The 14845-nt window shown below is 40.9% G+C and overlaps 1 protein-coding gene across 10 annotated transcripts in view; it reads left to right on the forward strand.

The window, feature by feature from the left end:
* LOC117775140 (stromal membrane-associated protein 1-like) overlaps positions 1 to 14845 on the forward strand; it is a 101107-nt gene that overhangs the window by 51543 nt on the left and 34719 nt on the right. For 7 of the 10 annotated variants that reach the window (XM_034608038.1, XM_034608035.1, XM_034608040.1 and 4 more), the window contains one exon: positions 14691 to 14754. In XM_034608038.1, the coding sequence (XP_034463929.1) occupies positions 14691 to 14754 (64 nt within the window). The remainder of the gene's footprint in view (positions 1 to 14690; positions 14755 to 14845) is intronic. The other 3 variants (XM_034608036.1, XM_034608041.1, XM_034608044.1) reach the window with 1 other exon arrangement.

The following is a 14845-nucleotide window of genomic DNA, read 5'->3' on the forward strand; positions in this document are numbered from 1 at the left end:
CTGGATTTACCCTGCTGGAGGAAGAGAATCAGGCCTGTTTCCCACGAAAACACACACACACACACACACACACACACACACACACACACACACACACACACATCCACCCTCCCCCACTTTAAGTGTACAGATGTAATAATTCACATAACCACACCAGCAGCAGTGCATGTCCCCCACTGTGATGCAGCAGAGGCTATATGGTGCTGAGACCGTTATATCCCAGCTTACCTCTCCAAACAGAGTGAGCCATGTCCGCTGAGCAGGTTGGCATTTTCAGAGCTCTGGGCTTTGTAAAATATATCGTAGAACACATTTATTGTCCGTCATAGATTTATGTCTGTACCCGGCTGAGGGAGAGGGTCCATTACCTATTTATTTTGACAGTGATCAGTAAATATTGCAGGGGACAGGTGGCAGCTTAGGTTTATCATATGGTCCCTGTTGCTATTTTACTATATGTCAATTATATCTTTTTCACATTAATTAATATTTCAGGAGTCTGATAATCAGATTGAAAGGCCCTTTATTCTCTGGCTGACTTTGTGCCAGCATCAATAGGGAGTGTTGTTTTCAGTTGACGCAGAAGCTCTGGTAGCTGAGAGCAGGCATGATGTAAAGGTTCTTCACAAAAGAAATGTGTTTATTTGGGACAGTCGAACAACTAAATAAAGTTAATAAAGTTAGTCTTTGAGCAAAGAACAATCCTGTTACCCGCTTGGTAAAATAGTCAAAATTTATCTAATGTGTTTCATCATACATATATATACTCAATATCATATATATATTTCAGCATATACATACTTGCAGCAGTGAATGTAGCAAATTCTCAGATATACATGGCGGTTAGCAGCTAGTTGGCATGTCTGGCATTGTTAGCAGTGCAGAGCCTTGCTGTGTGTAGCCCATAGACTGTATAGAAATGTGGTGAAGTTGCAGTGACAGTTTGGTGGCCAGGTAACAGGTGTGTTTACAGTGGTTGTGTCTCTGAAAGACGTCACAGCGCAGGAAAGAGGTGAGAATTGGCATCTCCAACTGGGTGTCATGTCTACATCACTGCTTATTGGAGCTGGAGCCATCTTTACACAGGAAAGGACGCACATGCACTAATATAAAACCAGAGCTGTGCTGCCTATTAAAACCAAGAACAGAGAAGAAGCTCGAATCACAGCACACACAGAGGGAGTGTGACTTCAATCTCTGCTCAGGATACCATTGCTCTACTGTATCTGTATAGATGAATATTAATGAATACATTACTATATTCATGTTTATAATCCCATAGATATATAAAAATGAGATCAGCAACTTTTACTTGTGTCACCATGTAGAGCCTCTCTCTCTCTCTCTCTCTCTCTCTCTCTCTCTCTCTCTCTCTCTCTCTCTCTCTCTCTCTCTCTCCACACAACTTTCTCCATTGGACATGGACACACCCACACCAGAGATGTGTGACTGTTGTTGAAGCAGTAAATCCAAGACACTTTACGTTAACCACCATAAGGTCCAATTACCTTATGCAGAACTGTGGTGATTGGTTTCATAGCAACAACGTGAGGTCCAGTCCTGCTCCTGCTGTGTTGGAATCACACACACACACACACACACACACACACACACACACACACACACACACACACACACACACACACACACACACACACACACTTTTCATTTCTAGAGGTTAAAAAGAGTGAAAGCTGAAGGCAACTTCTTTTCATCCGAAGTAGATCATTGGCCCAATGTTCCATGTTAGCACCAGCTTGTTGTGTGTGCCGCTCCCAAATCCAGCTGTGTGCGTGTTCCCCTTAAAGCCATGTGTGTCTCAGTCTGTCATGTGTGCTCCTCTACGCCAGCTGGGCCTTGGATGTGCATCCCCGTAATTAAAGCATCTGTTAAGTTTGCATGTGTTGTTTGTGTGTGTGTGTGTGTGTGTGTGTGTGTGTGTGTGTGTGTGTGTGTGTGTGTGTGTGTGTGTGTGTGTGTGTGTGTGTGTGTGTTTGCATGTGTATGTGTGTCAGTGTGTTCCTTAAATTCTGACCTGAAGCAAGCTGCCACTTTTTGAAACATTACAGCCTAACAAGATTCCCAGTGTTCGGATACTGTTAAGTGACGAATAAGATTAACTTAAAAAAATACCTAAAACGATTTTGTTTCAATTGATGTGAGTGTGTGTGTTAGTTGCCAACGTTTTGATTTGATTATTCTTTCCCTGAACAGGGTCGCCACGCTTCAGCCGTCAGACCAAAACTGTGACCTTTCTCAAACACTCCACTCTGTGTATGTGTGTTTGCTTGTGTGTGTGTGTGTGTGAGTGGGTGCTTGTGTGTGTGTGTGTGTGTGTGTGTGCGCGCGCTCTTTGCTGTGGGTGCTCCATGACTGTCAGATGAATACCACTGGGTGGAAGAGATGCTTGCATGTGGCAGCTTAAGATCTTCTCTCTGTGACAAAACCTTTTAGATTATGTATGTGTTTGTGTGTTTGTGTGTGCATGTGTCCATGAATGACAGATCATGTTGAATGGTGCAGAACTGCAGCAGCCCAGTACACTTAACAGCCTCTGACTTACTGCTGTTCCACAAACACACACACACACACACACACACACACACACACACACACACACACACACACACACACACACACACACACACACACCCCCACACACACACACACACACACACACACACACACACACACACACACACACACACACACACACATACTTGTGTGCTTCCTTTAGCGATCGGGTGCTGCTGACTTTATGATAAGAATGTTTCAGTCTGTATTGATAATGCACACACTTCCCTTCTACACACACACACACACAACACACACACGCACACACACACATAGACACACACACACACACACACACACACATGCACAAACACTCTTTTCGGTACTTGAACACAACACACACACACCTTTGGCTTCCTGCCCACTGTCTCCTCCTCACTTTACTGTCTCATGATCTTTCTTCTCTTGTCATCTCCTCTCTTCATCCTTTGTTTCTCCTCTTCCATTTCTTTCTTCATCATCAGTCACTGTTTCGTCTGTCCCCTCCCTCTCTGTCCCTCCCATTTCTGTTCTACTAATGTTGTTTTGTCAACCTCCTCTTCCTCTCTTCCTTCACTGCCTCCTTTCCTCTTCATCTTTCCGTCTCTTCATCTCCCTCGCTCCACATCCAACACTCTCCCCACTCTTGCCCTTTCCCCACCTGTCTTAATGCCTCCTTTTTCCTCTCTACCCCCATAATTGACCCCCTTATCCTCCCCTTCCTCTCCCGATGAACTCTCTGGTTCTCCTTCTCTTTCTTCCTCTTCCCTCTGCTGCAGCTGTCTGTCTTCGGCATCATTTGCTCATCAGCCGATGGCAGTTTTATTATTCTCTTTTATAGTGTTAATAAGGCAGCTGTCACCCACAGGAAGACAATCCACTCCCTGCAGCGCTACTGGAACGACTGCTGCTATCAGTACTGCAGCACCTCTGCTGTCACCACTGCAGCTACCACACCTATTGATAATCATCGGAAATGTCATACTCGGGGCACTGTTGAGTTTCTCCTTTTAAAACTCTCATTTGAGCATGGAAGGCTACATTGAGGTTATGTATTTGAGCTGATGGAAGACAAGTTGAAACGTGCACAGGAATTGTTGTACTGACAGAAGCGTAACGTTGAAGGAAAAATATTGTCAAAACAATCTCTACTCAAGGTCCAATTACCAGGATCTTTTAGGGCTTTCAACCACATCTCATGATCCTCCTCAGCAAACGGAACTGTCTGGGGTGGCATCATGTCATGCAAAGCCGTTGTCAGACATGAAATCTGGAGAATATCTGCGGGATGGCGTCCAGACTTTCTCCAGTGTTTGTCATTCACACTAACACAGCAGTTGATCGTTCGCTCAGACGCGTTCACAACGACACAGAAATCTGCAGAGAGTTGAGGTGAGGGGGCGGAGCAGCAGGCAGAGGCAGGACGTGACGTACACATTCTGCTGCAGAGAACCTGCGGCGGCCTTATCAACAAAAGCTCTCTTGACATCTTTGACAGTTTCTTCTACGTGTATGTTTCATCCTGAGATGTTTGTATTCTTTTTTTTTTCAGCTTTGCATCTGTCACTTGTTAGAAATATCATCAATATGCCCACTGAATCCTCTGGAGGAATTCCTGCTGTGTTCTCATATCAATTTATTTCCTTTATTTTACTGGGGGGGCTGACTGGGGAAACCACAGAGAATGTCCGGAGATTATCGGGAGTTCAGTCTGAAAGCAGCTGAAGTGTGAAGTGTCTGTCACTTAAGGTGGTTGTATGAGGTGAAAGACTGTAGGCTCCTGTCTGTGTTCAACGATGGTGTTGGGTAAGAATGACCTTTTTACATTCAAAGTCCTCCAGCAGCACAGCTGGTAGGCTTTTAATCTGAAACACCTGCAGTTTATGTGCATGAGTGCTGAGCTTTTATTTCATCAACTTCTCCTGCATAAAAAATGTCACATTAAAAGTCTTCCATCTGCTAAAAGTCATGGACTGCGAGATGTGCTCAGTTTCATTTGACATGGCAGTGACGGATCGAAGATTTTCCTTTATCAAGGGCAATGACGGGGACCACAATTTACACAGAGGAGAGAATCATCTGTCCAACATCCATGCACAATTCCAGATTCACTGAGGTGCATGTATAAGTCCTTCCTTGTTTACTGTTAGCTCCAATGGACAGACAAAAGGGCAAAGTATCTGCAGATACATTCAGTATATCGACATTGATGTAGTGATGGATTCAGTGCAGTGGACGTGTGCATTGTCATGAATTCACCAACACACCTGGGGAAAAACGTTTTGAATTTGCATTTAAAGCAAAAAATAGAATAGGAGCAGATGAGGAACATAAGGTGGCTTCTTTTACTAACTGCACAATAGAAACAAAGCTCTGTTTCTTTCTGTATTTGAGTTGAATAAAATATCATGGAGGTAAATCAAACTATTGTAGAACAACTACCTCTACTGCCGCTCCAGCAGCAGGAGCTTTGATTGCCCCTGTTAGAGTCCTCCTTGTCAGCTGCATTGTCTGCAGCTATCTGTCTCATGCCTCCCTCAATCATCCTCATGTTTATTCTCATTCTCCTCTCCGTCCTCTATTTCCTCTCGCTGTTGTGTTTGTCCTTTGTATTTCTCCCTCCTTCCCTCCCGCGCCCCTATACCCTCGCTCTCCCCGCTAACCAATTTGCACCCTCATCTCCTGCTCGTCCCCTTCTACAATATTTGTTTTTCTCTCCCTCTTTTTTTAAAGTGTTGTCCGCTCTTTGTTTGTTCCATCACCTCACTCTGCCTCTCCTCTGAGAATAAGACGCTTGTTTCATCTGCCTCTCGTACGTGTGATGGAGGACAGTGGAGCGCTGTGTTGCGTAAGGCTGTTGATTATAGTCTCAGTGGAGACTGTACAGTAGCAGCCTCTCTGCGAGGGGGCACGCGCTGCAGGTGTGTGTGTGTGTGTGTGTGTGTGTGTGTGTGTGTGTGTGTGTGTGTGTGTGTGTGTGTGTGTGTGTTTTGTGGGTTCCAGGCGTTATTTGTGCAGGGTAGGTTGTGACACATGCCCCCCTGAGTTAGAATGGTGTTTCTTTTGAAGGCCGTCACCCACCAAAGATGTAGACAGCTCATGTATGGTGTGTTTATTGAACACACTCAAAAGATGAATTATGACTTTACCAAACAAAGACAGGCTTCTTTCTCAGTGTCACTAGCTGAGGACCAAAATCTCACAACGTGAGTGTTTCTATGACCCAAGACTTTGATCCAACCAACTGGAAAACAACCTGAATTATGTCAAATACACTGACCATGTGACACCTTGAACTAAAAAAATCTAGATTTATTTATTTAACTATAACATTTCAGCCCCTTGTTTCTCAGTGAACCCAGAGATCATTGTTACTGTTCAGATCAAGATTATACAGTGCCACTCTAATGGATTTAAAGGATTCAAAACATATTAAATGTCATATTCAAACAATACAAATGCAATTTTAAACATACTAATAATACTAATGACAGATGTTTGTACTCTTCAATCTCTGAATGTAATGTTCTTACACAAAGAAAACAAGAGATAAATAATTAACTAAAATCAATAGAATACTCTGATGTAGTCTTTGAGATCAAATATGTCAGTTAGGTTAGCCCTTGATCTGATTTTTCTTTGATCTGATATGATCAGAGGTTTACCTGACAATGATGTGATTTTAGCTGTTATTTACAAGACAATATAATAATAATATTAAGCATGATATTTTATTTTTATAGGACTTTGTAACATATATCCTTACAAAATGTCTCCTATTAGATAATATACACATTGCAAATAATCTACATACATTTAAGTCTGCATGTCTACATGCATCAAACTTGTGTATACACACATATTCTTACACATGAATTCATATACATAAACATAAAGCACCTCGCCAAAATAAGCATAACTAAAGAAATGGATTTGGCAGGTTTTTCAAACAAACCACAGGTGTAGCAGATTTGATGGAAAGGGAAGGCTGCTCCAAGATTAAGAGCTTCACCCTCAAAAGCCAGAGTTGCCTCTAGATATAACATGATCGGAGAGAAAAGAGAAGAGGCCTTAACTAGATAATGAGAGGACAACCACTACTTCTACTAAATGAGAAGAGGTCAGATGCATGCAGGGCCTTGTACGTCATGCAAGTTCAATGACGGGAGGCAACAAGTGGAGTAATGGGGGACTGAGGAGTCGGTTCAGCTGTTGGGTCTAAAAGATTTTACATAGAGTGGTTACAAACTCAAAAAGAGTTGTAAGGATGTAATGTTCAAACTTGCATCTCCTCTGACTCCTGTAGAGGCAGCTGTTATAATGTTAAGAAGACAAATTGTTCCCTGAATGTCTTTGATGGGTAACTTGCATAACTTATGCAACTAGTGCACATTGTTGTTGTAGCTGGCAACTCTGTACGAATATACTTCAACACAGTAGAAAAGACTTATTACTGCAAGTAAACAGGGAGTTACACTAATCTAAATGAGAAAGGATGCAGCTGTCTATTACAGGGGCTTGAGTCCCTCGGGAGCAGCCATGGGTTTGATTCCCACCCAGCTCTCCGTCCATTTTACGCTTGCTGTCCACTGTCCTATCAATAAGATAATGGTGAAAAAAGGTGTTTACTAGAAGTTCTGGTACCAGAGATACCAACACAGTTTAATAGTCTGTTATTTACAATGGCCTGATGAGTCGAGTCAAAGGAAGTGATGCAGATTGTGAGTGTTCCACAGTTTAGGCAGTTATTGCTTAGTAGCAAATTTAAATTAAGGAAACTTTTACTGTTGACCTATAACGTGCACTCAGGTACATATGGGCTCATTAATTCAGAAATACTGCTGGGAGCAAATCCATTTTATGCCTCACTAGTGAAAATTACAATTCCATACTTAGGGGAGAGTAATACCTGCTCTTGGTTTGAGTTAAAAGGTTTTCAACTTCATTTATTGGATTTTTTCTCACCGAATGCAGAAATCAAGATGAGATAGAAATGAAAGGCAGAAGAAAACTTTCTTCAGGGTCAACTTCAGACAAAATTAATTGACAATTGATCGGTTTAGAGAACCGATAAAATAAGACTCAGAACGTTGTCTATTGAAAAGTTAACAGCTGTTGTGTCTTTATCAGGGTGATACACGATGCTGCTGCTTGTACTAGTCATGTGACTTACAAATAGTGTATTAGAGCAAAATATAACCACCACACTGGTAAAGTTTCATCTGTTAACTGAAACTGAGCTGTCTTACAAACCTTTGACGATGAGAACCACATCATTTGCTCCTTACTAGTATTTACCATTTAGCCTCCACAGCAGCAGCTTTCTCTTTTCCCTCCTCTCTAATGTTTGACCTGTTGTGCACGTGCTGAACGTGATAAAAGACTACATGCCGTAGCGTAAATGCCAGACACACAAGCTGCTTCCTGCTTTCAAACAGCTACTTATCGTCTCATCGAGCACTTTTTATAACTGCATTATCTCATGCTTTGATGTAATTAGGATGCCACAGGTACCCAAGGGATCTGAGGTCCAGTTTCATGTACTAAATGAATATTTATACACAGCTTCACCGTTTCTGGGAGCTCGCTCGCTATCGTGATTAATTCTTTGCTTTGTGAGTCCCCTGGCGTTGGTTTGTCAGCATAAATTAAAAAAATATTTCAGAAATATTTAAAATCCTTTTCTAACTTCATTTGTTGAATATTTATCATGTTGAATTTAATCTGGAGATGCTGGAAACCGTTAATTATCAACTGTGGTCACAACCATATACAGTACAAGGTCTTTCTAATAAAACTGCTCTGATCTGAGCGTATATGATCATTCATGACCTTGGGATTTTGCCCTTTGAGTTAATGGAAGAACATTAACGTGCAGGAAGTTTGCGCTTTTCATCGGGACTGACTCGGGTTTCATTGTTGGTCACTTTGACTTGGACTGTCATCCTTCCTAGCTCAGCAAAACCTAGTAAGTTATCTCATCCAATCGCTGCCACATACAGCTGCTAATTTTCTTTGGTCCGGTGATAAGCTGCTGCCATGTGTTTGAAGCCTTTTAGCAGCACAAATGGATATTTGCCATTTTTGGTGACTTTTTAATTTCAAAGACATGTAATTGAATAGCTGCTCTTGGAATTAAAGTCTGTTCTATCTACCAATCCCAGAAATCTCTGTCAATCTGTGGAACGCATATCTTGAGAAAAAAAAAGACATGGTCATACCATCGTTGTACTTTATTATATTATTATAGTTTATTATTTTACACATTTTTATGTACTTTGTGTATTCATTTTCTCCTTCAACTTATTCTTAAATTTGTATACAGATGTTTCCATTTCGTCCTTTTTACTACGTGTTTTAAACTGCTTTTTGATTTATAATAGGTTTTTTTCATCTTGTCTCTGTGTTGTTTGTATCTCTATGTACAGCACCTTGAATCTACCTCTGTGTATGAAATGTGCTTTATAAATAAAACTACCTTGCCTATTGTTGACTTTAGTGCAATTTGGAAACATTATACATTCAATATTATTAAAATTTTAAGAAGCAGCTGACCTATGCTCTTTAGCAGCGGCGGCTGACTCATCCACTCAAGTGACATTTTCAACAGTACGTTTATGATGACAGATTCTCCAGGTTTTTTTTTTTTTGGTACAAAGTGGAGCTTCACTGAACTTTGAATGAACAGGTGAACAGCTCTTTGTGCAGCAGCGGTGGTTCAGCTTGAGGGGTCTGTGTTCTCCAGGAGACGGTCTTTACTCGCTCAATTACTGCAGGTAACTTTTACAATTTCAGAAAGAAAGCTGCAACCAGAATTACCCCAGGCCAAGAAAAACGGTCCATTCTGAAGAGACATGTTTAGAATGGACACTGCACTAGCTTGTACTAATTCAATAACTGCTGTGGCAATGTAAATGATCGTTAATCAAGACAGCAGGTTACCATGGAGGGTTGATGGGCCTTAGCAGTACTTCACTTGTCACTGTCACTCGTCTTGTCTTGGCGTCAGCAGACGCTGTTGAGTACATGAGGGAGGAACTTACAGGAGACCCAGACATTCAGTGTAACAGCCGTCAGCCGATGGCTGTTTTCTGCTGTGTATTTGACAGCAATCTGATGTGACAGCTGTCATCAGAGGGTTTGGTTTGCTCAGTGCTTTTCATTCAAACTGGCATCTCTGTCACTGCCAAAGACTGTTCACGTGGTGGTGGTGGTGGGGAGGTTGGTTATTGATTGCTCGCCTCCATTCCAATTCCTCTGTCTTTCTCTTGAAACACAACGGAGACTGACAGCCAATCACAGTCTGTCGCTGGCCACATGTCAGCCTCATCACTTGGTGTCAACCTGGATAACTAATTACGAGGGAGAACCCAAACCAGTTTTTCAGCAGTGAAACTCAACTCGTCTGTCGGTTTTCAGACTAATTTTTCCAGCATGTCGATCTGAATCCCTCTGAACATATTGAGGCTTGTTGTGCACAGTGACATTTATGGTTTTCTTGTTACTTCATTCTGTGTCCCAACAGCTGTGTGGGTTGCAGCATTGAAAGGCTATGCAATCTCAATTGTGTAACACTGCACATGGTCTGAAATGTCGAAAATCGTATGGACAAGCATAGCAGTCTTTTTTTTCGTTGCTTTCTCCCTGCCAATCGTCTCACCGGAGATGAGGGCTTTTGTCAGGAGAACTTCGGGTTCAGATAGGACCAGTTATTTTCTTTCTATTTATTGTTTCCCAGACTCTAGGTACTAAACTTATTATATAAACTTGCTGTTGGTCGTAATGCGACAAATCCACGTTAGATAGAATTTCTCCATCAATAACCATGTTATTGATGTGTACACTGCACTGTAATATGTGGCAGTTAAACTGAAACTGACTTTCTTCAAGATCTAGGAATGAAGAAATACAAAAAGGTGATAGCAGATCATTATTGATGATTCTTTTTTGACCATTTAGGTCCTAATCCAACATCAGCAAGGAACCTCAGCAATATAAGACTAAATATAAGAATATATAAGATATAGTTGACTTATGACTATAATTACTGACCAACCACATTTGCTCTGTAAAACTTGCAGTGAAAGCTAATTGTATTAAACTGTCATTTTGTTTTCTATTTGTTGTATTAATGGGTCTATTTATTTTCTTCTGTTCAGCAAGTGTTTGGTTCAGCAAGTTTTGTGGATGTGTTTGCTTTTCTGCTAAGGGGATCAGAGAAATGCTCTCAGTTTGGGCCTTAAATAAAGTTTCAGTGTAAATGCTGTTTCAGAGGACTTTATGCTCTGAAAGGATTCTGTTTTAAGCAAAGGGCTGTGAAATGCTGTAAAAAAAAAGAACACTCATTCAGTCATGGCAAATCATGCATCCTTTAATTCCATCACCTCATGTTACCTTACATAATAATTTCAATGAATTCCACATAATTACTTATATAGATTTGCATTTTATGGAAATATAAAACCTAGGTATTGGATATGAACCTGCAGATACCCTCAGTTGAGATATTTGGTATCGGTGTCAGAAGAGAAATATGGATAGTGCAGCCTTTTAATTATATTTTCTTGTATTTAGCTGAAAATTATATCAAGACTGTTCCAGACTGTTACACGCAGAGCAGAATAATTTGATTTAGGCCTTCAACTGAAGGCAAATCCACTAAAATGCCAAAAAGGTCAAAACAAGGTAGACTCATTTACTAGCTGTTCTCTACCAGCTGATGAGTAATCAATGCTATTAGGTCAATCTTACAGACAGACTCTATTACCTGACATTTCCCGCTGACACCATCTCCAATCTCTAATAATCATGCACGTGGTAATGAAGCAGAGTCTTCAAAGATCTGACTCTTTTCGTTCAGCAAAACAAACTGTACAATCATTTGCTATAAATGGTCAATTACTTGGCGTAAGTGGCTTTAAATGATATAATAGTATCCCACTAAGTTGTTTTTTACATTTTCCTTATCTTAACCCTACTTTTATCTTTGCTATCATTCCCTGTGATTCCTTAAATGTGACCTATTATGCTCATTTCCAGTTCTGTCGTTTTACTGGGGAACTTATTATTCACAGTTCTAAAAAAGTTCCTGAAGCGCATCCCCTCAGTGCAGCCTCTGACTGAAACTCAGGCTCGAGCTCAGGTCTTCATTAGAGGCCTCCTTCAAAGCCTTCTTTCTTCTGATTGGCTGAACACAGAAGCCGACTGAGGGGCAACACAGCCTGTGATTGTGAGCACCACCTCATGCTCTAACCGGTGTGTTGACTCTGAAAGCAAACTGTAAAACTAAGCAACTGGTAAAAGCCGTCCATGTTGGAACCTGAATCTGAGACAGAACATCACTAACATCTGCATGAACAAAGATTACGAACTGACGAACTGTTTGTGGTAAATATTATGTCCCGTACCTATTTATTGACAGATATCATGATCCATATAAGCTATCGTTGCTAATACAATGTTATTCTGTTGTCACCAAACAAATATATAGTAAACCTGCACTGTTTGTATGCAGGAGTTCACTGTATATGTCGATTGTACAACTCAGGTAAATTGTACTGGTGAATGACTGAATAAAGACAGTCACTGGTCGACATCAGCTCGTCACAGAAGTGAAAAAAAGACGTTCAGAGCAGACTAATGACTAATGAGCTCTTTGTCTCATGGGGATTACTTTTACATATATTATACATTAGATATGACAAAAAGAAAAAAGTACAATAGTCCCCTGTTTTATTTCTTTCCCTGCACTTCACTGTTGGTCTATTTGAAGGCCCAACACCCACCAACCTTCTGCTGCAGTACACAGACCGCTGCTGTTCAAGCTTTGCTGCAGTCTCCACACACATCAATTCGGAGCCAATGCATTCTTGATTAGGCGTGGACACGGTAATTGTTTTCATTGCTTTGGATTGGAACGACATTGAATCTAATGTGGCCCATCGATCTTTTGTTGGGGGGAAATTGGGTTTGTTACCAGCGTTGTAGATCTCTCATGGCCCACGTGCTAACCTTTTATACTCCCTCTCCCTCACCACATTTTTCCCTCTAACATCTATCTCCTCCCGTCCTCCCCTCTCTTCATACGCCTGCCTCATTCTGGTACCCTTTGACTTTTAATCTCTCCCTCTTTCTCTTCCTATCTGTCTTTTAATTTGTTTTTTTTTCCTTCCCACACTGCCTCTTTTTCATTCTACTCTTCTCTTCGCAGTCAATTTAAAAACTCAATTTGAACGATTGCTTATTATAAACAATATTACCAGGGAGGTATACCACGGACAAACAACTGAAAGGTGTAACCAGCTTGTCTTTGGTATTTTTACTCAATATATGAATGAAAAGATTAAGTAATTATCTATTGTGTCATCCACTGATTTTCTGTCTGTTGGCTAATTGATTTAATGTAAGGAAAGAATTTAGGTGAGGTCCTCTATACATTTGTTTACCTTTACTGTGACTTTGCTTTACTAGGGTATATACGAATGTGTATTTACTCTCTCTACTGCCTGTTATTTCCAGACCTCCAGAAACCTTATTATCTGTTTAGTCTGGACATTTTTTTATTTCTTTTGATTCTTACTAATGGAGCAGATTTCTGCCAATTGCAAGTTGTGGCATATACATCCTACAATACAGAATGAGGAGCCTTGTAAAATCTTCGTTATGTTCGCATTTTTCTCCTCCTTTATAAAAGCTGCACTAATCAATATTGTGTATTAACTAAAAAAGAATGTGTTTTGAAAGGTGTTGCTTATAGTAACAAATGCACAACTTCCCTGTTTTCCATTCAGTTCATTTGCACCGCTTTCATTAACTCCATAAACGACAGCAGCAGATACATTATTTTCAATGCAATGCTCTGATGTACTCACTGTGCGCTATCTGCACAGCACAGAGAGCAATACAGTAAGCATGTGAGTCACTGGAGACCGTGATGGAACATTCAGCAGCTTAAACAGAGCCAGTTATTTCAGTTGGTGGAGACCCAAGCGGTGCTAAAAGGAGAGTGAATGTTGGAGTTGTATTCATAGGGTGGGCAGAAACATTACTGGAAATAAATGCTAATGTTGCTTTATGTGTCTCATGGTTTTTTGCATTCACCGTAACAAATTATTAAGGTGATGATACTGCATATAAGTGTTGTGTTTACAGCCAAGAAAAATCACTTAATACCTCCTTTACCGTCTGTATTTCCATCATCTAGCAGTTCTCCTACCCCTGACTTTTTGTTAGTGCCCTTTTATGCTTCTTGGCACATAACCACGTCCAACTGTCATTCAGTGGGGTTGTGTAAATCCATCAGCAGTAATGTGTTTTATTAAGAGAGAAGATCTTCACTTATCAGGGACCCTTGGCCATCAAAACAATACATCTCATGACTAGTGGTCCAAAACTCAACAGGCCCACTTAAAAAAAATCTAAATAAACAATAGAAACTTTGACGTTTTAATGAAGAGTGACTTATCTGTTTTTTGGGGGGTTAATAACAAGATATGAGACTCATCATGATCAGTGACATCCATAATTGGTTTACAGACTGAAGTCTATGGCTCTGTTGTGGGACTTCCCTGCTCTTCCACGTGTGTGTGCACATGGAAAGCTTAAGGTAGAGAGCCTCCCTAGCCTTTCATGAGCCTTTATGGTAAGTGAGGGAGGGAGGGAGAGCAGCAGCTAAAAGACCCCGGCACAGAACAGAGCAGCATCAATGACATCACATGACATTGATTTGGTCAGATTCCATATGAAAATGAAAAGTGGCTAGGAGGAAGAGTAGGAGGTAAAGCAGCTTAGATAAGGTACACAATATGAGCTTTGTCAATTGAATACATAGGAGGGGTTTAGTTGATGTGTGCTGGTTTAGAGATCTGCTGCAGTCGCTGTGGCTAAGCTTGACTTTGTAGCCTGCCTGGACTAAAGCTAAGCTCAACTTTAAGGCCAGTGGGTGACACTTTCTGTTTATTAAAGGTCAATATTGACTTGTAATGTCCACATTGTAATTGACTGGTCTAATCCTTACACATAATTGCAGGTATCAATAATAACGTGAAATTTAGAGCTTACAGAAGTCAGCCGGAGCAAATTGAACGTTACGACTAACTCATTTCTGTTCTTTCTCTCTTTGTCTTTGTGCCTCTCAGCAGACAGAGTGCAGAGCCAGTCCTAAGAAAAGCACAGAGCCAGCTGTGGACCTGCTGGGCCTGGGTAAGACACGACCACCCTTCTACCAAACACCAAAATAATAACCCACTGGCAATAGAATGATTTGGTAGTCTGCCTGATCAGATACAGTGAC

Source organism: Hippoglossus hippoglossus, chromosome 15 (assembly GCF_009819705.1).
Source record: "Hippoglossus hippoglossus isolate fHipHip1 chromosome 15, fHipHip1.pri, whole genome shotgun sequence".
In the NCBI taxonomy this organism is placed as follows: domain Eukaryota; kingdom Metazoa; phylum Chordata; class Actinopteri; order Pleuronectiformes; family Pleuronectidae; genus Hippoglossus; species Hippoglossus hippoglossus.